This window comes from Marmota marmota, unplaced genomic scaffold, assembly GCF_001458135.2.
Source record: "Marmota marmota marmota unplaced genomic scaffold, marMar, whole genome shotgun sequence".
NCBI classification, from domain to species: Eukaryota; Metazoa; Chordata; class Mammalia; order Rodentia; family Sciuridae; genus Marmota; species Marmota marmota.
In genome coordinates, this window is record NW_026000051.1 from 15,534,685 (window position 1) to 15,561,935 (window position 27,251).

At 45.5% G+C, this 27,251-nt stretch overlaps 1 protein-coding gene across 1 annotated transcript; it reads left to right on the forward strand.

Annotated features, from left to right (window-relative positions):
- Positions 1–26,718, forward strand: Tnfsf8 (TNF superfamily member 8). The gene is made up of 4 exons (XM_015497695.2): positions 1–522; positions 9,954–9,996; positions 21,666–21,737; positions 23,153–26,718. Exons 1-4 carry the CDS (start codon positions 328–330, stop codon positions 23,545–23,547), a joined length of 705 nt encoding a protein of 234 aa, XP_015353181.1. The 5' UTR covers positions 1–327; the 3' UTR covers positions 23,548–26,718.
- Positions 26,719–27,251: the final 533 nt, after the last annotated feature.

Here is a 27,251-nt window from a genome sequence, read left to right on the forward strand (position 1 = left end):
CACACACACACACACACACACACACACTAGGGGAACCGTCATTTTCCTACGCACCCTCTGACATCAGCCACCTTCTCTGTAGCGACAGTTTTCTCTGCACTCAAATTAATCTGGGCGATGAAAAATGAACCTCTCCCCCACCCTAGCTGCCGCCTTTCGCCTCACGCCCCCAGAGAAGAGTTTCTCCGCCAGGAAGCCGGTGAAGGTTTTTTTCCAAGTCACATGATCCAGGATGCAGGGGGAGAATCCTTCTTGGAACAGAGATGGGGCCTGAACCGGATCAGATGAGGAGAGATAAGGTGTGATGCGGGGCAGCCTATATAAAGAATGGACCCAGGGCTGCAGCGAGCACGCAGCCCCGGAGCCCCTGGCCCAGACCCAGCCATGCACGTGCCGCCAGAACCCGTGGCCAGCCACTTGGGAACCACGACCCGCAACTACTTCTGCTTCACCACCGCCACGCTGGCTCTGTGTCTCATCTTCACTGTGGCCACCATCATGGTGCTGGTGGTTCAGAGGACGGTGAGTGGACAGTCTTCCTTGCTTTACCTTCTTGATTGAAGCTCAGCTTCCTCCTCGCCCAGAAAAAAAAAAAGAACTCTGGGAGCAAACTGAACAAAAAGTTTGAAAGAAAAATAAATCAAAGTAGCTATGGGTTGTGTCGGGCAACAAAACGGGAGAAAAGAAACAGGAACTTAGCTCCCTGAAATAATTTGGATTTTTGAGAGAAACTTTATTGGACCATCATCTCAAAACTTTCCAGACCCACATGAGCCAAAAGAGTGGAAAGAGCTATTGGCCTTGAGAAATTAGCATTTAAATCCTGCTGAGCCAGAGATCCATGGGATCGAGGAAGGAAGGAAGCAGCAGGCAGTCGGGAACCCTGGTCTAGAACATTCGCCTGGCTTGGTACTAGGTGATTCCAAGGTTCAATCTTTTCAGCTGAAATGTTCCTGAGGTTTCTGAGACCTCATCCATTGCCCAGGTGATTTTGTTGTTGTTGTTTTTATTTGTTTGTTAACAAGGAGCTAAATGTAGAGGCCAAGTTCTAGAAGGAAGGCAGACAAGCCAGAGAGCTGAGTTGCTGAGCGTGTTGGGCATTTCAGCGTTAAAACCACAGAACAAATCGAAAGCTTCCTTGTAAGCCGCTGCTTTGAGGAGCTGAGGGTGTGATAAGAAACAGTAGAGAACCAGGAGAAATGTTTTTAATACCTGTTCCCCTGAGATGCCCCAGCACACGCTGTGCAGGGTCCAAGTGCCTCGGGAGATTTACTTTGTTTGCAGTAAGTGGTGAAAGATCTGTTCTTGAAAGTGGAAGGGATAAAGGAGAAAGCTCCTTTACACTTTAGAAATTTGATATCAACTGAGCATCCATTAGTATGTAGCGTACAGAAAATACCACACTGATGGAGGATGTGGCTCACCAATTTTTAAGATTTTGTGTACTTAGGTAGTGTAAGAACTGTACCCACACACATGACATCCTGCCAAAGTGAAACCATGTCTATGACTCCACAACTCCCGCTGTAATGCAATCCTCCAGAATTTATTCTGGTTTTCCTTCAGCCATCTCAGGCCAGATGCCCTGTAACTTATCAGTTGCTAAAAGGAACTGGGCTTCAAAAGGCTTTGCCACTTGTTAGTTCTCAAGTGTTACCAAGCTTGGAGATTTAAGTGAAGCTTTGAAGCTCAGATCTCCATAAAAGTGGGAAGAAGGGGATCACTCTATTTGATTTGGATGGTGGAGTTTGTAAAACTCATCATTTAAGGGGTTTGTTGGCACCAACTAAGAGAAACACTCTTAAAAACATCCTTGGCATTGACTCTACCATTTTCTGCCATTATAATTTGGAATAAACCAGACATGAGTTGTTTTATAGTAATGGCCAGGGAAAAGAAATTGAAGTGGGCCGGAAGAAGTTCCTTAGGTAAAGATGCTGGTAGAGCTGCTGGGGTATGGGAGGTGGAGATGGTGGGATGCAAGTGGCAGTGGTGATATGTGAAGCCAGAAAGCTCCAGAATATTCTTCATACAAAGCCAACTTGGAGCCATATTGGTTCCTTCTATGAAATGGATGGATCCATTCCTTCTATGCGATGGATCGTTCTGCCTATTTAAAAAAAAATCCAAAATATGGGGAACTGAGAGGGGACAGGGCTTGAGCAGAGCCACCTGAGAGAGCAGTAGAGTCCATGGCTTGTACTGCATGAGAAGTGGACAGCCAAAGTACTGAAAAGCTTCTGTCACCCTCTTCTCTTGGGGACTTCTTTTTCTGGCACACCTATTTCTTTGGCTTACCCTTCCTGTTCAGGTATGAGAAGGTGCGCTTTGGAATCTGATTCTACGCTGTGATTTCCTAACTGTGAAACCTCAGTTACTGGCTTCTGAATCAAGGACTATAATACAGTAGCTGTAATATTGAGTGTTGGATGCCTTACACACGTCATTTCCAATAAACCTCTCAGACATTATCTGTGAGGAGAACTAGGAAAGCATGACTCCTACGAACCTGAGTGACCAGGGAGGCATCCATAGCAAGAGGGAATGAGGACTGACTTTAGAATCCGGTGGAACTTAGATGAGTGAGAGGCTCAACAGGACCTCTGGGGAAGAAGTCAAAGGAGAAACCTGGGGAGCTCAGATCCCCAGTCCTGTTCCTAACAGAGGAAGAAGCTGGTGGCCACATAGCACTTTCTAAGTAGGCTGGGGACACGGGAATAAAAGCATGAGGATGGCTTTATTGCCATAAGAAATCACAATTCTAGGTCAAAGGGCACATATATGGACCTTATTCAGAACAGCTAAGTCATAACATGTAACAAAGCAGGACACAGGTTACCATAAGACCCCAGGTAAGGAGAGAGGGCATTTCCCCAGCGGGTTTAAGGAAACCTCGCTGGACATGGGAGTTCCAGATCCACTTGAGAAATGAACAATTTCAAATGGGTGGAGAAAAGAGATCTGAGGACAAGCTGCTCCCGGCCAGCGGCAGTGGGTGAGCAAAGGACTGGAGGAGAGAAGTTGTTACAGGGCAGGGGGACGTGGCGTGGCTTGAAAGAGCTCATAAGTTTATGGTCAAGCTCCATGGGAGAGACAAAGGAGGAATTTAGTTTCAATCACCAATATTTATTGAGCATGTATTCTGTATGGGACATTTTTCTAAGAACTGAATATATAGCCTTGAACAAAACCAACAAAATCCTGCTTTTGCATTGTTTATCAAACTTTCTTTCTAGTGAAGTCTTTAAAATGTCTGTGATTTGCACTTTTCTTTACATACACCAGTACATTTATTACAAAATATTGCATTTACCTCATTTAAGAAAAGTAACCTACAAATAAGGGAAAAGAAAGAAAAAAAAAAGTATAAAAGTCTCTGACACCCTCCCAAACCAACCACCCACCCCTTTTTTGCTAGATAACCACCATGAACAGATTCTTATGTGTTCTTCCAAACATCTGAGCATCTACACATGTTATTATAATAAACCGTTGATGCTGTAGCCCACCTTATACACTTGGCAATATATCTTAGGGAACCTTCCACATCAATATGCAGAAGTCCATTTCAATCTGTTCAAAGAGTCACGTAGTATTGTCTTGTACCAATACCTCATAATTTATTTTATCTGCATCTCTTGAGAGACACTTGTCTTTTTTCCTCTAGAATATTTTTGCCCTCTGTGCACACCTACATCTGTTCAATGAATCCCTTGAGGTGGGAATAGAACATGTATTTTCACTTCAATAAATGTTTTCCATCGGCCTCCACAGAAATTGTCCCCGTAGGCTCCCGAGGAAATAGAAGTCTACCACCCAAGAGGCACCTCCTGACATCAATATGGAAAGAAAGACAATTGATTGATGGGCTGGGACTGGGGCTCAGTGGTAGAGCACTCGCCTAGCATGTGTGAGGCCCTGGGTTCAATACTCAGCACCACATCATAATAAATAAAATAAAGATATTGTGTTCAACTACAACTAAAAAATAAATAGTAAGAAAATTGATTGATTACTGAGGAAGCCCAAGTGTACACGCAGACAGGGAAGCTGGAAAAGACTGGAAAGTCTAGATGAGATGTTCACACGATTTGTACAGAAAAGCAAAAGAAAAAAGCATCAAATTTCTCTTCTCTCCTCAAGAGCCAATGGAATCCCATGAGATAGTTTCCTAGATTACAGCCGAGAGAGGTACGAACATTTCAGAGTGCCTTGAGACCCTGGACCTGAGGGGTGCCTCTGCTCCCTAAACCAGGAGACAGGACTAGTCCAGCCCCAGGAGAAAATGTAAATGGCCACATTCCAAATGGTAGAGCAAGGGCTTATGACGGTTGGATTTTTAAGTACTGTAGACAATTTCTAGAAAGAGAAAGCAGCGGCCTCCTTTCCCTTTATAAGCAAATATATATACATTTTTTTTTAAAGAAAAATGTAAACTCACAGTTCCCCCCACCATCCACCAAGAGGGAGGCAGAGCACCTGTTCAAGGGTAGCGAATGCCGGCAGCCAGGGTGTGGTTTGGGGAGTTGTTTTTAAGCTCAGGAGCAATGCAGAGGTGAGCTGAACGTTCCCGACACCGGGATGCTTCCCTTTACCTAATAACTTTCATCTGATATCCTATTCCACTTAAGAATAAAAACACAACATCCTCTGAAATGGTTGTAAGGAGCAACCCAGAAGCCGGGCTGGAGGGAAGGAGCCCTCTGGACACAGCAGCACCCTGACTTCTGGGAACTTTCTGCTAAACCGAGGAAACGAAGCCCAGGAATTTGAGTTCCAGACCAACCAGTGGAGAGGGAGATAATTTCTATTTAGGATTTGGGAGGTGTTTGTAGGAGAACTGAACAAGAAGCCAAGCCTCTGAGAATTAGATCGTGTCTTATGCCCCAAGTACTATTTTGAAACCTCTCACGCAGATTGGCCAAGTGTCAGTGCTTTGTCACATTTGTGCTATTTAAATATATGAAAGTAAGTTACAGACAGTGTGGCCTCTCCCCAGCCCGAGCTCCAGTACCCATCTGCCACTTACCAGTGTCATGACCACTGTCGGAGAGCTCATGGCAACTCATGGATACAGCTCATGTTTACATTTCCCCTCTTGTCCAAAAACCTCATCTGTAGCTCTTTTGTTCAATTTTATTTGGGGACCTGGCATTCATCCTGGGGTCACATTGTGTTGTCAGCTAGAAGGTTGCTGTTTAATGAGTGGTCCTGGGAGTTTGTTGAAAACATAAGACTCTCAGGCCCCACCCAGAGCTACTGAATGAAAATCTGAATTTAAAATGTTCCCCAGATGATGCTGTACACAATCATCATGCCCTTTCTTGTTTGTTTTTCATGACACTGATTTTTTTTGAAGGGCCCAGGTGAATTTTGTTATAGAACAGTAGATGTTCAGGATTTGTCTGGAATATGAAATATTTCGGCAAGACTAGTACTTAGGTAATGTTGCGTACTTTTTACTGTACCGCGGCTAGAAGCCTAGGTCGGGATGTCCCACATCTGGATGCCCCAGTTTTGGTGATGAAGGTGGTAGCCACCAGTCATCTCATTTGTAAAACATTTTTTTCTTCTTTATTAATAAGTAATCTATGGAGTAATGCTTTGAAGACACAAACGTTCTTCACTTGGCAATTGTGTCATTTCTTGATGTCACTTGTCTGAGTCTCTTCATGGGCTGAGGGTGCAGAAGGATGCCCAATTCTCCTTCCTTCCACCTTCTTCTGTAAAGTGGAGCTCTCCATGGGCAGGATGCTGGCAGGCGTAGTGGGCAGGATATTCTAGATGGGACCAGTGAACAGAGGCACAGCCCAAAGGCAGGCAAAACTGGGTATGAAGAGAGGATTGACGGGGCCAGAACCAGGGTCAGTCCAGACTCAACAGGGAAGCAGCAAGAGATAGAGTAGATGGCAAAAAGCAAATAATAAAATTACCTTAACAAAATTAAAAGTACTGATAGAAGATACCGAGAGGCCAGCCTGGCAGCTCCATCCTCAGACAAGAAAGATTTCCTAGACCCATATCTGAACCCCAATCCAGCTCCGTCTCCTAAGGTCCTCTCTCAAGACCACAAGTGTTCTCGCTGCCCATGGAGTAAGATCTTCGAGCCCTTGCTACTCCAGGTGTGGTCCGTGCCCCTCCAACATTGTCATTACCTGGAAACTCACTGGAACTTCAAAACCTAAGGCCCCATCTAGATCTACTGAACCAGAATCCCCAGATGATGGTAATTCCTTGCAAGTGGGAGATGCACTTTTAGCACATTCTGGCCCAATCCTCACTTTCACAGACCATGGAAAACCAGGGACTCTCAAGAAAAATACCCCTGTCCCTGGGGATTTGATATGATTCCATTCACTTTCCCTTTGGATCTTGGAAGCTGTATCCTGCCCTATGAAGCAGAGCAGTACCCTCAAAATAACATATCTGATTTTGGGTCCATCCTCTGCTATTTATCACCTGTTGGACCTTTTGTTTTCATAAAGTCACTTCTGTAAGTTATGGTCAACTCCTAACTCTTGGGGTCAAGGTCAAGGGCAAACAAGATAATGCGTTCTTTCTTAGGAGTAGCCCCCTTAAGTGCTTATTCATGTCAGCTTGAAAATGATAGTGATCCTCGTGGACCATGAGCCAGAGCCCATCTTAGGAGGCAGTGTGAGGCCAGAAGGAAGGGGATATGGAATCCCCCTTATCATATTCCAAACATTAGTTGTCTTTGGTCATTTTCAGTCACAGAGGATATTTTGTGTCAAAAGCAAAATTAGGAGCTGATTGCACCCGTACATCATTGCTCTGTGAAAAGAAATGGGCCTTCTAAGTATTTAGAAAAATTAAGCACCTCAAAAGGCCGTCCCCAAAATAGCCACCACTTTTCAGCAGTTGTTAACACTTGATGTACAACATCTCACTCCAATCCACTGGAGGGAAGGATTACCTGGCACTCTAGCAGAGACAATGGCTGGGAAGGGGGTCATTTCGCCTGGGGACTAACAGGCTCAACATGACCATTCTTTCCTCCATACACACAGAGATCTTAAGTTTTGCTGGGACACCCATGAGACTTCCACAGAGGCTGAAAAAAAAAATAAAAAATAAAAAGAGGAAGTCTGCTCAAGGCAGCGTAGCAGGTTGGTAACCATGGAGATGGAGTTTCCCGAGCTGTTCAATGGAGCTGAAAATGACAACCGGCAAGGGTTCATTTGGTTATATCTGGGTCAGACCTGTCTTACTCAAAACCGTGTCACTGGTCTGGACAAGATGGCATTTCCTCAGCCAGGAAATCCCTAGGAAAGATTTGGGAGAACACTCCAAGACAAGGGACACCTTGCCAACGAGGAGGGCATGGACAGCACTCAGCGTGGTGCCTTGGGCAGAAACAGCTTCAACAAACATCAACATTCACCATCTCTTTAGACCCCGTCTCCACCTCGAATGTGAGGCAGAGTGCTTGTGCAAGGGGAGAACTGGGAGCATTGAACGTCCCCGTGGTTGGTTTCTGAGGACAGCATCTCTCTTGGGGCAGTGGAAGGTACAGGGGAGAATTTCAGGGCAGGATCTGCCTGCCTCTGGCTCCTGAGCGCCTTGGCCTCCTCCCCTGCCAATCAGCTGGATGGGCTAAGATGTCTAGGTTCATCTGTGGCTTTGATTCCCTAATCTTGTCTCCCACAGGCAGCCAGGGTTGCTGTAGAGATCTTGTGCTGTTCAAAACAGAGAGTCCCACTTGTGTCTTGGGTTCCCTGGGCCCTGGGTGAAGGTTTAAGCAACAGGACCCTCTGCCACACCAAGTTGCCTTGCCTTTGACATTTGCCCGTCTGAAGTTAGGCATCCAGGAAGCCTTCAGATGTCAGAGAAGCAGGCCCTTCCCTGATGCCTCCTTCCTGATCAGCCCTCCTGCTGACATTACCTCTTACAGCCTTGCTGCTCCAACTGTGTTTCATGGGCTAGAAGTGTGGGCATCACCTGGGAGCTTGTCACAAATACTGGATCCCAAGCTCTACCCAAACCTGCTGAACTAGAATTTGCCTTTTAACAAGATCCCAGGGTGATGTGTGCACACATTAAAGTTTGAGAAGCAGTGTCTTTAAGCACTCTGATTTTCTCTTCCATAGCTCTTGCCACCAAGTTGTCTTTCTAATTATATATCTGTGTATCTTAAATGACTGCTTTAATGATTATATCCATAGCGTGTCCTTGGATGACTAACAGCACCTACCACTGGCCAGGTGCTCACCCAGTGTGTGTTGAATGGATGACTCTCTAGCACTCCCCCGCTGGGATGGCTCTGCTGGTTTTGCTCTTCTAACATTCTCTCCTTGACCCTGGATAGGCCCTGGGTGGCTGATGAAGTCAACCATGTTAGCGCCACATTTACATGTAAATGTTTTTCTTCGTTCATTTGCATATCATACTAACCCGCAGGCCTGCTTGGCAGTAAGTTAATTGTGTATCAAACTTTGAAATGGTGGTTGTTTTGTCACAGAGGCAACACCAAGGGGAATTTTGTTATGTCAGGTTTTCCTACACTGCATACGTAATTGAGCGACCACAAACAAAAAGCATTCTTAGTTCAATTAAGAGCTTTCAACTAAGGCAAAAAAAAAAAAAAAAGGCATAGAATATTTCAGTGGAGACCGAAGAACCTTCCAGACCAAGTTCAACTCCTTTCTGCTGAGAAACTGAGTCACAAAAGTTCAGACTGACTTTCTCCATCCCCAGATCAGTGAGATGCCCAGGCTGTGACTACTAGACACATCCTTGACTCAGCACCACTAGAGTGGGAAAAAGAGATCCATTTGTCATAGAACTAGGTGTCCACGGAAGGCAAATGACTGCATTCCTGAGACATGGTGGCATAAAACACCCTAGACACTTGTATAGCTGCTGAAGTCTTGCTTTGGTAGAATTTAGGAAGTTGTTCCCCCCAATGTTGTTCTCTCTTTCCTTCTGTAGGTCTTTATTAATATTTCAGTTCAATGCACTGCAGGAGATTTCAACTCATGCAGGTGTAAAATGAACAGGATTCTTCAGTCCTTTCTGCAAAAACCTAAGGGGTGTCTCCATGGCTGACAGGGGAAGAAGCGAGGCAGTACAGGGAAAAGTCTCTGAGATGTTCACTGGGGGAGAACGGTGCCTGTCCACTTCTCTGGACTATTAGCTCAGAGCACCTGAACTACGTCTCTCTTTAGCCCCAGCCCAGGGCCCCCTCCTTCAGCAATCTGCTTCTACAAACCTCTTACTTATGTAAACATTTACATAAGTTTATATTTGTTAAATAGTGAATAATATACATTTGAATGCATGTATAATACAAAGTTGTATTTATTTCATATATTTATAAATATTGGTATGTTATAGTAGGACATAAACTTGTAATAAATCCATGAGGGCAGGGACCCAGTTTAATCACGGTGTCTTGGCATATAAACACTCAATTAATTCAAACTTTCCAACCACAAGAGAGAAAGAAATGTGCCTTCCAGGTTTGTTTATAGCATAATTTCACAAATGAATCAAACATGGGAAATAACCACATATTTATACAATTCTCTTGATTGTTCTTATGTTAACCATGGGAAAAAAAATTAGTACACGTGGGGTGGGTGAGAAGCGCTGGACTGGCAGGCGAGAGCTCTAATCGTGGTTCCTGAGCCCTGCAATCGTACTGGGTGGCCCTGGGCCAGCCACTCTGTGTCACCTGTTCTGTCCCATGCTTCTTGCCTGGGAAGTGTGGATAGCAGTCCTTGTCTTGCATTTCTGACAGGCAGGTGGTTAAGCAAATGGTAAGAAGCCTGTTGTAAACTAAGTCAGCAGATGGAGTTTTTAAAATGGAAGAGTCAAATGGAGGGGTTCTAATTTGCACGGTACTTTGACAACCACCAAAATGGAAAAGACGGCAACAAATGATTTCAATTGAATGTCGTTCTCATCCCAGGCTTTCCTTTTCTCTCTTCCAGGACTCCGTTCCCAGCCCGCCTGACAACTTCCCCCTCAAAGGAGGTAAGAGCTTGGCATTAGGAGTAAGACTGTCGCAAACCGTCCAGACGACACCATAAGATGCCATCACCCAGCCAAAAGGCTAGGATGGTGCCCACAGGAGAGAGAGTGGGTGCGGGTGGGGCAGCTCAGGGTTGAGCTGGTGCACCTCGATCACCCCCAGGCGGCCCCATCAAGGGTCTCATCCATGGAAGCTCCCACCAGCTCGCCACATTCCCACTAGTGAAAACTGCAACAGACATAGGCCACGGTACAGATGCCAATAGGTTATACAAAGCACTGCTGTGTCTCCAGCTTGAAACCCTACCTTGTGCAAATGGGGGTGTGAATCTCAGTCCCCCAGGGAGCCTCAGCTTCTGGTCTCTCGTATGGAAGTAATAGCACTCATGTCACTGAGGTGCTGGAGAAGCCAATCAGACCCTGTCCGTAAATTGCATAGCACAGCAACCAGCACTAATAATCCTTAAATAACTGGTCATGGCCCAAATTCATAATGAAGTTGAGGATTTGTGCAAATAGACTTTCTCTTCACTCTCTCTTCATTTCCAATCACTGGAATTACTGCCTCTATCAGCCCCAGAGAGGCAACGTGTAGACTTCAGTTAACCCTGAAGATGAAAAGCCTTGAGATCATCTGACTAAGGATTTCACTGCTCTGAGGAGGAAAAGTAAGCCCTGGAGAGGGGAAGTGAAGTGTCCCTAACCCACATGTCCATCCTGTAACCTTAGAACTGGATCGCAAGCACAGCTACATAACCAGAGAAAAAGGAAGAGAGAAAGGGGTGAAGTCATCATAGACACCAGGATAGGGACCTGGGGACCAGAGGACACAGATGACCTGAAACAGCTCCTCATGCCACAGTATCACACTTGGAATTTCCTTCAGGATACCCTTGACCTTGTCTTTCACCTAGAGATTTAGAAAGTAGGGGCAAAGGGTCCCAGCAGACCAGCATTCTGGATCTGCAGGCATATGAGTAATTACAGCATTGTGAACAATGTCTCGGTCTTGGCCACAATCACTTAGCATGAGTTTCCAATTCCCATAATACCTGTAAATCAATGTAAAAAGGAGCAAGGCAAAGGCAGAGGTAAGAAAGCTTTTTTTTTTTTTTTATAAAGGTGCACCTAGTAAGTATTTTAGTTTTACGAGCCTCACCATCTCTGCACTTAGCTCTGTGGTTCCAGTAATGAAGCAGTCAGACTGACAGGCAAATGGCCTGGCACTCCCTAAAACATGTTTACATAATGAGGTGACAAGATGGATTTGGCCCACGGAGCTGAGTTTGCTCACCCCTGTAGTGGAAACAGTGCAGGATTTGGAGTGAGAAGCCTCCGTTAAATTGTAGCCCGTGTTCCTGTGGAGATTTGCAAAGAAAGAAATACCCTAAGCATGTGTAATCCCTACACCCTGCCCTGGTTCCACCACCACCTCCACCTCCACCCAGATTTTCCAAGCAAAACTGGCTTTCCAATTTTTGAGAGGAAGTAGAGATCTTTAAGATGGACATGGTCTCAAGGGCAAGGGCAGTTTTGATTAGCAATAAGCCTCAGCCATTCCACCACTCAGTTCCCTTACATGTGGACGCTCCAATCAGAGCCTTCCAAACCAGGAACCCTGACCAGTGGTTCTGGCCCCACGAGTTTGCCTTAGTCCCCAGGAGAATGGGAAAAAGAAGAACCATTAGCCCCTTCTTGCATGGCCAGTGACATTTAATGAAGGGCACATTTCCTCTGAGAATGAGTCCTTTTCACGTTTTTTTGATGTTCAAAATCCTTTCATTTACAAATACAAGTTCATACAGGTGCAAGTTAACTTGGTTTGTTTTCTATCAATCATTTGTTTTGCTTTAATGATCATAATAGGCAAAATTTTTTAAAAGCTTCCTGCTTCACACTGGTCTCTGGATTTTCATTTGTGGACGAAATTTCTTTGGTTCATAAAAATCCAAAACTTTGGGAAATGTCGACCAGACTCTTTACTTGGGCCATGATTGGTAATATCAGAATAGGCACTGGTCCAAAACCAACCTCAGTTTACAATTTCATATTTCTGATGCTAGATTTTTAAATATCTAATAATAATCCCCACTGGGGCTGTAACACCTTCTGTACCTCCTTTGCATTGGCTTCTGTCCCAACCCTGAGGGTAAGCAACATGGGGATTAATACACCCATAAATATTCCATGTACCGGTAAAGAACTGAGGCCCAAGGAGTTGGGGCAGTGTGAAGACCATTCAAGGAGTTAGTAGCAGAGCAAGAATGAGAGAATCCAGGGCTTGTCCCCATGTCCCTTGAGATGCCAGGGATCTGCTGAGTGTGGTCTCTGACTCTCTCTGCTTACAATGCTTACAAGTTCACACTTCCCTTAGCTTGGCAAACTACAAACTCTGCAGGAGGGTTGGGTGGAAAGAATTATCACCATGGGGCAAGTCACGGGCTCCAAACCTGGCCTCCACCCCAGCAGTGTGGGTTCTCTGGGCAGGTTTTTCCTACTCTCTAAGCCTCGTCTGTAGTTAAACACAGTGTTCTAAATGAGCTGAATGAGTCCTTTCAGCTTGGACACTTTCTGAGACTGTGATTCTCTCATCCAACATGTAAAGATTAAAAAAAAAAAAATGTCTAACAACTACCTACAGAGAATCTGAAGCCAAGGCCCTTCCCCCAAGAAGCTCTGAAACTAGCACAAGCAGCAAATTGCATGTTTTGGAAAACAAATAAAGCAAAGCAAAACAAAATAACATTTCAAGACATGCCAAGCAGAGGAGAATTATGTTCCAGAAATTTCTGGGAGGAAGCTCCAGGGACACATGAGGCTTGTCGCTAGAGAGGGCGAGGGTGTAAGCTTGCCCTTTGCTATAGTGGGTGTTGGAAATCTTTCACCATAAGCAGGAAACCAGAAGTGGCCAGAGCCTGGGCTGCAGCGCTGTACACACGCCAAAGTAACCTCACACGGGATACGCTTAGCTTCCCAGAAACCACAGAGAACCACAGCTGCTTTGGTAATGAGTCCTAACACAAGCCTCCCATCCCTGGCCATCATAGCCCCAGCCAACTGTCACCTCACACCCACTGCCACTGTGCTTAGGACTCAGGGACCATTCCAGATGTTCAGGTGGAGCTGGGAGCCAGGAAGAGCCCTGGGAACAGAACCTTGTCCCATGCTCTTCTCCTCTGTAGGTCTTAGTCTGTCATCTAGAAGATGGAGTTAACAATAACTCCTGTACAAAGCTACCTCAAGGGTAGAATGGGACTGCAAATATGCCTGCAGCTGCCACCTGGCTAAGCCTACATCCCAGGCCCGGGGTCCACTCCTCTCTTACACAGTCACATAAATGGCTCATCCCAGACGCAGCCTGGAGGCAAGGAAGCTGGGGTAAAGAGACATCCGGGATTTTGCTTCTCTTTGGCCACTTCTGGTTCTGATTTTCTGCTTCCACGAATTGTGAATCGCACCTGTGCACGGGATGTGGCATATCTGCCCAAATCACAGAACACAGCCACATTGGCCTTGATTTGCCCAGAGTCCCAACGGCAGCTCACATTTGTCTCTAGAACATCCATGTGAGGCAGGGCAGAAGAGTATTCCAGCCCAGAGCAGCACACCATGCAGAGTTGAATGTGAGACCCTCCATTCTGTAAGACCCCAGCTCTCCAGTCACCGGGAATCCTCCAAGAGCAGCCAGCTCCCCTCCTGTTGGCCCAGTCCCCTGCCACGTGGGCTGCACACTCCTTCCCACCTGTTTTTATATCTTTCTCCCTATTTCTGCACACACCCCTTCCTCTCACAAAGTCTACAGAAATTTAAATTCTACTGACTTTATTTTGAAGAACAGTTTTGATGCTTTGGGCTCACCCTTAGGCCTTCTCAGGGTTCTCTGGGTCTTTTCATAACAAAACACCTCACTACCCAAAGAGTTCTAGAGGAACCTGCACTAGAGGAATTCTGTAGACAGCCTCCTTGTATTCTCCCACTGCAGCAGTCGGAGGCCCTGACGGAGAAAGTAGTGACATCCATGGTCATCTATGACAGACTAAAATCTGTGCTCATTCACTCCTTCAGACCCCAGGGATAATGATTAGCCCTCTTTTATGTGTAAGGAAATAGGAGCACAGAGAGGGCTACTGAATTAGCCAAGATTTCACAGCAAGCAAGCAGTGGGGCAAGACCTCAAATCCCGCCTGAGCCTTGTGCTTGGCCAGGACTGCATGGTGAAATGCCACACCCCACACACCTGCTTCCCAGCTGTTTCTTCTCATGTGTCTGAAGCATATCCGCTGTTGTTGAGTTCTGGGGCAGAGAGGGCCACTGGGGACATGTGGGTTTGTACAGTGGGGGACTGGGGTGAGTTCATCCTGACTGCCTGTCAGTTGGGAGGGATTTGTCTTTCCTGCAAATACCATAAGGCCTCTATACCCTGGGGTTCCCCAAAGCTCTAAGGAAATTGAACCCGTAGGTAGAACAGATGTGGGTCCTGACTACCCCTTCAGAGCACCCCTACCCTGGCCTGATGTCTGTCTCCCCCTGGAGACAGGCACCAAGGACAGAGAAGTAGACTGGAATCCATATACCTCCCTTCCACTCCCAAGGTCGGAAGTAGCTCATTTTCCTCAGAGAGTCGGATTCCCCATTTCTGAAGTGTAGATGAGGGGACTGAGCCAGGTGACCAAACATGGGATGGATTTGGCTTCCAGTATCACCTTCCGTAATCAAAGACACATCTTGGGCTTCTTTGACCACGTTACTACGCCGACACTGACAGCATTTACAGGGCTCGGCAAGCTACTCTCCTCCCCTCTCCCCCTGCTAAACAGAAAATGTGGACAATAAAAGAGACCAAGAAAGGTTGGCTCCCTAATGAACCACCCAGAAAGAAATAAGGGGAATGAACAGGGGAGGCCACCTTCTCCCCAATACTCAGCTATCTCTGATGCCCTATGGCCAGGATCCAGGTGGCAGCAGCCCCTCCAGGGCAAGGTGGGGGAGCAGCAGCCTCCTCCTACCCTCCCCTCCTTCACAGCAAGGGACAGTGCTCCTGCTCAGGGGGTAAATTGGTTTTCCCATCGTCACAGGCCACAAGGAGCCCATTTGCTTCTCCATTTCCTTAAACCTCCTCACTAAAGCCCACCTTGACCTTGCCGTCTTTACCTTAAGGCAGCGCTAATGGAAATCAGGAATCACTGTCCAAGAAATGACTAGGAAATAAATGAGCCACTCAGAACGCAGTGCAGTGGGGTCCCAGGAGGCCACCTAGCATTCTGCAGTCATCTGCTCCTAATCCCCACACCCAAACACAGAGAGGAGGAAGAAGAAACAAGATGCAGAGAAGGCAAGGGGGTGGGGGCAGAGGAAGAGGAGGAAAATAAAAAGGAAAAAAGAGGCAAGTCCATGAAAGACGTGAAAATTTGAATCTGAACTTAGCACATAAAAATCACAAGTCTCTGAATTGAGGGGAAGTCACAGGGTTCACCATCCAAATGCCTGGGAAAGGAAGGAAGCTGAGGGGTGAAGGGAGGGCAGGCCTACTCTTCCCGCTGGTTGCATGAGATTCGTCACTCAAGTTGGCTGGTCCACTTGAGTGTCTGCAAACCAAGCCGCGCACAGCCTGGGCCGGGAGTGAGAGCAGCCACTGTTTGCTACAGTGTTGGTGGGAGACACCAGGCTCCTTTCAATGCACCATCTCACTTTGCCTTCCTGCCACCTCTTAAGGTAGGGATTATTATTGCTCTCACTTTGGGGAAAAGGAAAGGTGGCCTGTGCAAAGTCACACAACTAGTAAGTAGCACAGGTGGGATTTGAACCAGTTTACCCAACCCCAAGCCTAACTTCCCACATGCTGCTGTACTTGCGCATCACAAACAAGCTGGGCGGAGGGCTGTATGTTATTTAAAATGTTAGCGGCTTTCACTATATGATTTCAGACTCACCTTCCTTCTAAGTTCAAGACTTCTAAGGTGCTTCTTAATCACTCCCGATGCTTTTAGTATAAACAAATTCCAAGAAAATATCCAGAGTCAGAGAGGTTTATCTTATATATTGCAACAGGTGAGGATTGAACTCCAGAGAATCTTCAGGGGATTTGTGTCGATGGGCTGTTGTTTATGTGCTTAATTCTAAGTGTGCCAGAATGGGTTATTCCCTATCTGGTTGTCCTTTGTTTAATAATCGGCTCATCCTGCAGCCCGTTTCTCCATCACAAGTTGACCTGGTGGCATCAAGGAAATGGTCCAGCTGCAGCCCTTTGAAATGAGCCTTAGGTTAAAGATTCACCTGGATCCCAAATTCCACTGAAAGGGGAGACTCCTCCAGATGTCACTATTGAGACTCTTCATAGAGTCTCCTAGGAAGATGGAAACCAAAGTGCAGTCATTAGGATAATCTCTTTGCTTAAAATCTCTTTGCTTAATCTAGGATTAAAATGTTTTCAACAGATGAAAGGAGGATTCTGCCCACCTTCCTAAAAGCATCGATGGCCTCAGACACTTAGGTTCGTAATTAATTGAGAAACTCCAATCCATCAGATAATGTCATGAGGTTTGCTTTCACGAGCATTTCATTAGCCAAATCACTCTGCTAAATGACACTGCTAAGCTGTGCCACTGTAACAAGGAAATGAGCACAAGGGAGAATGGAGCTATATTTACAGAGTGCTCCTCTGGCCACGTGCCCCGATGGTTACTCAATATACTAATCTCATTGCATTGCCCAAACCTGCCTACGTTTGCATGGATTGTTACTATCCTCGCTTTACTGCTGCAGTAAGAGGGACTCAAAAAAGGGGAGTGACGGGCCCAAAGCTCAAAGCCTGGTCCTGAACCCAGGTGCTCTCTTTTGAGATGCACAGTATCTGCCTTGACTTTATGTCAGCAGTGCTGTGGAGCTGGAAGGGGCTTGGCACTCAGACCATGCACCATCTGGTGGAATAGCTGCATGTTTTTTGTTTTGTTTTGTTTTTTGCCATGTAGAGCTTCCCTGAGCAGTGTCCATCTTTCTGGAAGCCTGATTGTCCCTGACTTGCAACTGGGCATGGTCCAGCACACAGGCCTGAAGTCATCTGCTGGCATGCTCCCACAAGATGGGACCAGGGAGGCTCATTAGAACTTGTTTGCCCAGCACTTCCAGCTGTCTCGACAGTTTTCAGTTCCAGTGTCTGTGGTGGCTGCATTTCACTCTCCCTGCTCCATGGAATAATGAAAAGACAGGGACAGAGCCCTGGACAGAGAGTCAGGAGCCCTGTGTTTTGAATCCAGCTCTGCCATTTACCTACTGTGGGGTCTTGGGCCAGACTCTCAGTCTCTCTAGGTTCAGTCTTCCCACTCCTAAAACTAGGACCTCCGTGAATATGACATCTAGTATCCCTCTCTATCCCTCATACTATATTTCAAAGTGGGGCCTAGTTCAAGGTTGCCAGAATCCTGATCTTCTAGAGCATAATCCTCTCAACCATCTTGAGCAATCTCTGTTTCTCCCTCTCTACTCTGTGCAACTGGCCAGTAGGGATTCCTGGGCACATCTTTCTCACTGACCTTCCAAAGCCACAGAAAGTCCATGATCTCTCTAAAAGAGGCAGGAGTTTGGAAACAAAATCCAACATGTAAACTTCATGCATATGAAGACACTGATCCTCAGAGGAATTCACAGAGTTCTTTGATTATCTGAAAGACCGAATATTCCCACAAAAGGAATGTGGAGCCCAGGGCTCTGGCCTTGCCTCTGTCACTCACTCTGGGTAAACTAGGACCAGCTTGTTAGGGGTGTGACATTGGAGAGCAAATGGACCAAGTGCCTTCTCAGGGAACTTCCATTTCTAAAAAAACATGCCAATTCTAACAGAACCAGACTCTTCATTATTTAGATTGCCTCCAGAGCTAGAATGTTCTGTTTTCTATCACTTCTGGCATCTGAAAATTTGAATGTGTGAACACAGCTTCCTACCGTGGGCTGAGCAATATGCCCACAGAGAGACAGAAATGGGGCCCACTTTCTGTGCCCAGCCCCTGACCCCCACAGCAGCCCTGGCAGGGGACAGCCGAGACCACACAGCCTACTAGAAAGAGTTACAGAGTCCCTTCTTGATCCCAGTCCACACTGTTCTCCATCTAGATAGGGACACGAGAGCCCAGAAAGAGAAATTCTGAGAGGCTCACTCCCAGGCCATCGATTCAGCCACTCCCTGTAGACAGTTCTCATTTCCCCGACCTCACATTCTGATTTTTCAAACTAAACCTCCTCCAGACATCACATCCAGCAGGAAACAAGAAGATGTGTTGCTGCGCACGCTCCCAGCCCTCAAAACTCTAGGGACATTGCCGGGTTCCAGCTGCATGAAGAAACCTATCCTTTGATAAGTTGCTCCTTCTTGTTTTTATACCAAAAAAGAAAGACCTATCATGGACCCGCAGGGTGATGAGGAGACAAGCTACATGGCTGACGATCCACAGAATGTTATCTAGCTCTTGACATCTACCTCACAACCCCCAAAACAGCCGTGACTGGTCAAATACCTGAGCATCCAGCTCTGCGACATAGAGCACAACTTGGGTGTCCTTCATGTTGGTCTTTCCACAACCACATGGCTATGAGAGTGGCATTGGTCTTTAGCTCAAGATTTCACCTCCTCAGCTTCCACTTGGAGCCTTAGTGATTAGACCCCAGAGATCAGGCTGCACTGTCTTCCTGCTGGCAGCCTTGTCAACAGAGATTGTACCCTCCTCTGGGGACTTGCTCCTCACCCTCAATAGCCCCTCTGGTGTCCTGCTTGCTCTGGTAATATCTTTTTTTTTTTTTTTTGAACCAGGGAGTGAACCCAGGGGCACTTAACCACTGAGCTATATCCTCAGCCCTTTCTAATTTCTGATTTTTTTTTTAACTTTGAGTCAGGGTCTCACTAAGTTGCTTAGGACCTCACTAAATTGCTGAGGCTGGCTTTGAACTTGCAGTCCTCCTGCCACAGCCTCCTGAACCACTGGGATTACAGGTGTGTACCACAGAGCCCGGTTGGTATTAGCATTCTTGAAAGAAGCTGTGTTTTTCCTTTAGCTAGACGCCATCTAAAACACTCTTTAAGAAAAACTAAACTATGTCATGCCATTTGACTTCAGGAAATGCAAATGCTTCAAAATAAGGGCTTTTTTTTTTCCCATCCTTGGGTTTCTCAGAATCACAACTGAGGTCACCCCACTAAACATGTGAAGAACAAAGGGGAAAAACAACAACAACCAAGAACCTGCATGTGTGAGGGGCAAGCAGGCAGGTGTCACAAGTGTCAAGGAGAGAGGGGCCCTTTGGCCAGTGGCAGAGCCTGTGTCTGACTTGATAATGCTGACTTCACCTCAGGCACAATTCTTGTCTTCCCGACTCCTCTGACCTGCAGCCCTTGGAAGAATGAGGCCTGTGTTATTCCAGCCCTGGGAGGAAAAGGAGGAAAAACACCCTCCTCCATCCATCCTACTCATTGAACTGAGCTCCACAAGGGAAATAAAAGAGATGAACTAGATGATTCCATTCAACAAACATTGACAGGGCTTCTCCTGGTCAGGGCAGTGGGGATGGATAAATAGTAGTCTCTGCCCTGAGGGTTTACAGGAAAATAAGCAAACAGAGCAAGGGGCAGAGAAGGTCTCCTTGAGGACGTGACTACCAGGTTGTGTTCCCACGGTGCCTGGCCTGAGGGAGGTGGGGATTCCAGGTAGAGGAACAGCGGGTGCCAAGGTGGAATAGAAAGCTAGCTAGCACCCAAACTCCAATAGAGAAGTCAGGAGCCGCCCAGGCGTTCGAGTCTGCACAGCCCGAGTTTGAGCCTCCACCCTGCCATCAGCTAACTGTCTCATGGAAATTTCTCATGAAAATTAAGTGAAATAATTTCCATAATGTGCTTTGCAGGGTACCTAGAAAACAGCCATCATTGCACACACATTCGTTATTGTTATCAATATTACTATCCCGGCTGTTGTTATGGTGATGATTATAAGTAGGAGGACAGAGAGTGAAAAGGGAAGGGCGAAGGTGGGGGGTAAACCTGGAGAGGTCAGAACACGAGGGGCTACAAAGGCCGTGCTGAGGAGTCAGGCCTGGTCATGCAGACAGGAGACGCCAGAGAGGGGTTCCAAGCAGAGATTTGGGCAGACGTACCTCCCTGCAGTTCCTTCTGCCTTTTTGCTCTTCAGCCCCAAAGAGGAGGCTGGGCCAGGGGACTGTCTCATGAAGGTGACAACCTCTAAGGAGAACAAGCAGCTCTCCGTGCTGTGGTTCTGATTCTACACACCCAAGAGCGTGGGTGTGGGCTGTGGCAGAGGACTCGCACTCTGGCTGAGGGATGAGAGAAGCACGTGGCCCAGATTGCAGCTGGCCCACCAGCCCTTGCCACCAAAGGGGCTTTGGGCCAGAAGCTCTTTGTGAATCAAGGGCCCCCAGCTGGGGGAGCCTCCAGCAGTGAGCCCGCTCAGACAGCAGAGGGAACTCTTTGCTTCACTCTGACCACTTCAAGGCCCCACAGAGCTTTGAAGAAGCCAGCAGGGACTTTCTCAGGCCCGAGCAGAGAGGGCAATGGAGAAGTTTGTGAGCCCAAATAGAACACTCAGGGAGCAAACACACCAGGGTGTGTCCACCCCATTGGATGAGTCAATGGCTTCCTGGGCTCTGATGGATGGACTGAGTGGTCATCTCTGATGACATCATCAAATGATGTCAAGGTCCATTTAGAGATCTCCCAGTTTTACAAAGTGGAAAACGGAGGCTAAGAGAAGAGATTTGTTCCAAATAAGTTGAGTCCATGAGAGCCCAGGAAGCCATTGGCAGGAAATATTTGGGTACTTCTTTGCATACAAAATGATTACTATAATAAGAAAGAGTTAATCCATCATCTCTGATAAACATATTAAAATATTAAAAAATAAATTTCTTAAACACCATAATACTTTAATGCCATAATTGCTGTTTTTCCCTATCAAGGAAGCTCCTGCTAAGATATCTTTAATCCTTTTCCTTCTTAAAATTGAGTAAAAAGATGTTTTGTCTTTGTCGTCTAGCAAAATGGCCCAGAATAGGAAACATGGCCTAACTTGGTCAGAGAGACATGGAGAATGTCAGCATTTCCTCACACTTGTTTGACTTTGAGTCTATCATTGACCATCTTCAGGCATCATGGATAACTCTGCAGGGTTAGTCTGAAAACAAGATTAGATAACACTGGTGAAAATACACAGAGCAGGGTCCTACATGCATGCAGCAGGTAAGATGGAAATAATTAGTATCACTATTCAAATTTTGACAGCCACTACCTGGGTGAGTGACTTAGGACAATGGATCTGATCCCCAGGATTCTCTCAACTGTCAGAGGCACTTAATAAGGCCACTTTCATGGATTAGATACAAAGACCACACAAGGTAAAGTATGAGGAAGGATGAGAAGGGCCTCTGGCACATTATGGAAATTCAGGTCATATTCCTTCTACAGTCTCCTATAAAAGCCAAAGAGGAAACCCTCAATAAAAATAAATTTTAGAAAAGTACAACTTCTGAGATATTTGACAGCACAAGAACTAAAGAAGTTTTCCTTTTACTTAGAAGCAAAACAGTAACTGTCCCCATCACAGGGTCAGGGGAAAAGATCCAGAGACTTCAGTGCCCAGAGCAGCAGAGGCAATTCATGTGTATCTCCTTGTTTTTAGGAAATTGCTCAGAAGACCTCTTATGTATCCTGAAAAGGGCTCCTTTCAAGAAGTCATGGGCCTACCTCCAAGGTCAGTAGCCAAATCCAGGACAGCCAGCCACATGAAGGCCACTTCCTGTGGCCTTTCAGCAACTTCTAAGCAGAAGTCCCAATTAGAGGCCAACGGCTGGCCCAGTGTGACCTGCAGCGTGTTCTGGATTGCCTGCACACAAGACCTTTCAGCATTTGAATTTGAATGCCTTGGGGAACAGGAGAGAGTGTTGAGTTCCAGAGCCACAAGTCTCCTCTTTCCTCAGCCCCTTCATGTTGCCTACCTTGTCTCTGGAGGCATTTTTGACCCCTGTCCCCACCTCCCCCACCATCACCCCTTTCTATCCAAGTACCTACCAGTTTCAGCCAAGTACACAGTTCTTTTCCTAATGCAAAGGAACCCGGCTCCTAATCTCTCCTCTATAAAGTTATTCACAAGGGAACCACAAAATTGTCTTGTCCCCAGATTGACAGCTTAATGAACATGTTGGCACAGGGCCTATTTGCATATTGCAAAATGCTTTGCCATGTAAGAGGCTCCTGATAAATGAAATAAGAGGCACTTACACTGCAAAAGAATGAGATATGGAGGAAATGGCCAGGATTCTCTGAATAGCTATTTTGCTCATTTTAAAAATTCAATTTTGCACATAGATTAGTTCTTACCTTTCAGTTGAATTGCAATGAAATTGAAAGGAAAAGTATATAAGCAATTAAAAAGCACCCTGTCAGTCAGTGCTGGCTTTTATCTGTTAGCACCCAGAGACTTGGCTTCTGACATAAACATGTCAGCTTGGAGGGTCTGCTAATTCTCTGCTTTTCTACAAATCCCAGATGGCAGAGCCCCTTACTGTACACCCGAGGGGCCTGTGCAATTATGTTTGGCTGCCCTTTGGAAAGAAGGGACATTCAAAAATTCAAATAATCAGATAAAGGGTACATCTTAGTGGAGAGTCTATTGGACAACTTGATACCTGAATTGGTTCTTAACTGCACAGTATAGAATGTCCTTTCTCTGACACTTTCCTTAATCTCTCACAAATAGTAGTCACACACTAACTGCTCATTCATGATAAATAGACATGACATTCAGTCCTTCTGCAGAATACAGCCAAGGAGCTTATAGTCTAAAAAGGGAAAGATAATAATCATAACATCATAACATAATATGATAATAGGCGACGGGGGAAACATTCCATAGTAGGTAGAGTGCACTACTGTGAGTGTTGTGGCCCTCTAGCTTTGAGCATTGGAAAGGAAGAGAGGTAATTTTCTACTTGTACCTTGAATAATAAGTAGACCCTTGAAGGAGTCACATGAAAGATATTCAGATGGCTGGGTCATCGGGCAACATGATAGAAAACATGGCTCTTAAATGGGAACCTTGAACAAAGACAGAGTGTTCTAATTTGTACCCTCGATGTGGTTAATAATTCCCTTTTTTATACTTTCCAGTGTCCAAGCATCTCAACAATACCAAGTTGTCTTGGAACAAAGATGGAATCGTCCATGGCGTCAGATACCAGGATGGGAATCTGGTGATCCAGTTCCCAGGTTGGTATTTCATCATCTGCCAGCTGCAGTTTCTGGTTCAATGCTCAAATCATTCCATGGACCTGAAGTTGGAGCTCCTTGTCAACACAGAGGTCAAAAAACAGGCCCTGGTAACAGTGTGCGAGTCTGGAATACAAACCAAAAACATATACCAGAATCTCTCCCAATTCTTGCTGGACTACTTGCCAGTCAACACCACCATATCAGTCATGGTGGATAAGTTCCAGTATGTGGATACAAATACCTTTCCTCTTGAGAATGTGTTATCCGTTTTCTTATACAGTGGTTCAGACTGAGAAATTTCTCTTGGCCTGCAGAAGAAAACGACTCTCTACCATACAGTATTTCATCCGTTCGTCCCAACACTTGAGCAAAAAGAAAATGTTAGAACAAGACTGAACTCGCAAAGGGTATTAAGTAGTATACGTCTCCTTCTGTCTGTTGGGAAGATACAGCTCCAGGGTTAAAAAAGGGAAGTATTTTTCAGGTAGAAGACAGGGAAGCAGTGTGGTATGGTGGGAAGAGCCCTAACTCTCTGGGCCTCGGAAGGGAGTGGGTTGCCCCAACCCAACCATTCATTCACTATTTAACCTTGAGCTATGCTTTCCCCTCCTGGAACTCAGACTCCAGATCTGAAAAATTAGGGGATTTGGTTTGAATCTCTCCAAAGTTTCCTTCACCTCAGAAGATCAGACCTGTGAGCTGAAATTCCAGGCAGAGATCTGGAAGGTCCCAACCAAAGGAAGGCCCCACCTACCAGTATGAACTGATGGTATCACTAACATCTGACTGCATGTCATCCCAGCAAGTCAGAATGTGGGGACAATGTTCACCTGCCTTGCAGAATATGCCATGTGTTCAGCAAACACCCCACCAGCCTGCAATGGCCAAGGTGATATGGTCATTTAGCCAGGAAACAGCTGCTGTCATCTCCTGCATGATATATGGCTGTTTTATACTTCAAATAACCCTTAGAAAATCAGTTCTGTGATGGACTTTTAAGTCCCGACAAAGTTGTTGATAGACAATGGTGACGCTGGAAATGGGGAGAACGTAGGAGCCCGGCAGCCTCCTGACCTGATTTGAGCAGCTGGGAGAGTTCTCCAGCTACATAAAGTTTGACACTCCCGCATCGTCTTTGAAAGAGCGCCTTATTTGTTGGAGGACTTTGACAAACATCGGAGTTGGAAGTGTAAACCCCTGAGGATAGAGTTGAGTGAGAAAAGAAGACCGTCTGCTGCTGCACAGAAGAGTGGAGCAAACGTTCATTTTTTCAAGAAGGGAAAAGGTCTAAAAAAAAAGAAGAAGAAGAAGAAGAAGGCCAGGCACCGTGGTGCATGCTTGTAATCCCAAAGGCTCAGGAGGCTGAGGCAGGAGGATCACGAGTTCAAAGTCAGCCTCTGCAAAAAGCGAGGCACTAAGCAACTCAGTGAGACCCTGTCTCTAATAAAATACAAAATAGGGCTGGGGATGTGGCTCAGTGGCCGAGTGCCCCTGAATTCAATCCCCGGTACCACTCCCCCCGAAAAGAAGAAGGAAACCGCAGCAGTTGTGGTATGGATAGAGAGCAACGTGGAAAAAACAAATGACCAAGGGGAAAGTGTAAGTCCCTCTCTGAGCAGCATGCCTTGTCCACCTCCTCATAGGTCACCCCTGTGAACCATTCAGTAAAGCCTACCTTTCTCTTCAACTCTTTCTAAGAGTAGATTCTGAGGGAGGAGCAGGCATTGGAAGAGGGATTGAATTCCGTGAGCCAAGTGGCACATGGTTAAAAGAGAGAGGCACACAAAGCTAGAGAATAAGGGGATATCTGGCATTTTAGTTGCACACTAATGGGTTAGGACTCGTGAATTTCCATTGGACGGACTCATGCATTCTTTCTTTTAATTTAATTTAATTTGTTCTTTTTTAGGTCTACATGACAGTAGAGTACATTTTGACATAGTATACACTCATGAATGCATTCTTGAAAAGGTACACTCAACCTAATTGTGTATAAACAAAGCAAATGTTCTTCCCTCTCATTCCTAATTCGTTTTCACATTTTACCAACTGACTTTCATGCAATGAGTGGTTCTTAATCTGATTTGCCACACAATGCTCAGAAAGCCAAAGGCACAAAAATAAATAGATAAATAAATATAAATATCAATAAGTCAAAGTCTACATATATAGGACTCATGATGATTAAAACCAAATTCTGTTACTCTGGAGGACTAAGCATCCCTGGGAATTTTATAGCCAAATGACACCATCTATGCAAGTGAAACAAATCATTTACCTAACTGAGGTCCCAGGCTACCTAAAATATAAGCCTCTACAGCAAAATGTCAACCTGAGCTTAGAGACCCTTCCCTCTTTCTTTCTCCCACACCCAATCCAATCACACACAATATACTTGCAGAACATGTAGAGGAAGGTGATGGTGAGTTGATGAACAATACCAAGTTCAAGGTAGACCTGCCCTTGAAAAAAAAATCACATGACCTTGTCCATGTTCACTAACTTTATTTTCAACTGGCCTCCCATCATCTAGCCAGGCCTCCCATAACTGCACCACCTAATTCCTCCTCGGAATCCCCCAGTCACACAAAAGGTGGCTCAGAAAATGGCCCAGTGCCCAGAAAGGTTTTAATATGAATAGTCACTAAACAGAGGCAGAGCTGAGGGAAGGTGGTCAGATTCACAAACAGATGAGACTTCCAGGATCCCTGGAATACACTGGCTATTCCAGCACAGGGGACAAAACCCTTTAATTAAAAGTATCCAGAAGTCAGCCAAGTGTCCTCTCTGGTATGCTCCTGAGACATCAGCTAAGCCCAGTGGAATTCCTATCCGTGGGAAACAGATGCTTGTCAAGTCCTGGCTAGAATTTGAACCCAGAATCTGGTATCCTATCTCTGTAATTCCCCACTAGACTTTATTGGAGTTCTCCTGTGACCTTTCATGTACATATGTGTGTATGCGTGCATACACATGTGCATATGCATCTGTGTATATGTAGACATATATTAATATGCATATATATATATATATATATATATATATATATATGTATATTTTTTCCTACTCACTATTTTATAGGTCATCTACTTAACCAGAGTTCAGGGTAGGAAGCCTGTTTCTTGCTCTGGGAATTGCAAGACTTATATTTGCTTATATTTATTTTTAATTAAAAAGAGAACAGAAAAGAATATTTCTTCCATTCCTCATCAGCTTATTTAATAACTATTAATATTTTGCCATATTTGCTTTTGCTTCTTTTTAAAGTAAAAGAATACATAGAGAGTTAAAATCCCACTCCTCCATCTATTTCTCAATTTCCTCTCCAGAGGTTATATGACCACTGCCCAGACGTGTATGTGTATGTCTTTCCCTTACGTAATTTTATATTTGTTTTCCCATAGGAACACATAATACAATTTTGTGTGATTTTTAGAATGTTAATAAATGATATCATGCTTATATAATAGTCTGCAACTTGCATTTTTTATGTAACATTGGAATTTTCAGATCTACTCTACATGTGGATCTAGCTCACCCATTTAAATGCTCTGTTCTCCCGTTTGAATACACCATCGGGGGTCCATTCTCCTAGGTATGGACATTTAGTTTGCTTACAGGTTTTTGTTGTTACACAAAATACTGCAATAAACACATCTTCTTATACACCTCCCACCCCTTGTTGCCATTTTTCTAGACAGCAAAAATATTCTTGGAAAAAATATCGATGGAATCCCAAAGCTGCTGTCTTAGCCATGACTATGGAGGGGATAAGCCCACAGCAGGAGCTGAGTCTTTGGAATCTGAAGTGCTCTTTCTATCTAATTACTGCTCTGCTGTGTACATCCATTCAAAACTCATATCCTGAGTACTAATGTGATTTACCGGACCCCACAGGAGGTGCCAATTTACAATCCAGCATGGTGTGTGCCTTTGAAACCTGCCTTTCCAAGGCACTCTGGGGCTTCTCTGGATCCATCTCTTTGCTGGAGAGTGC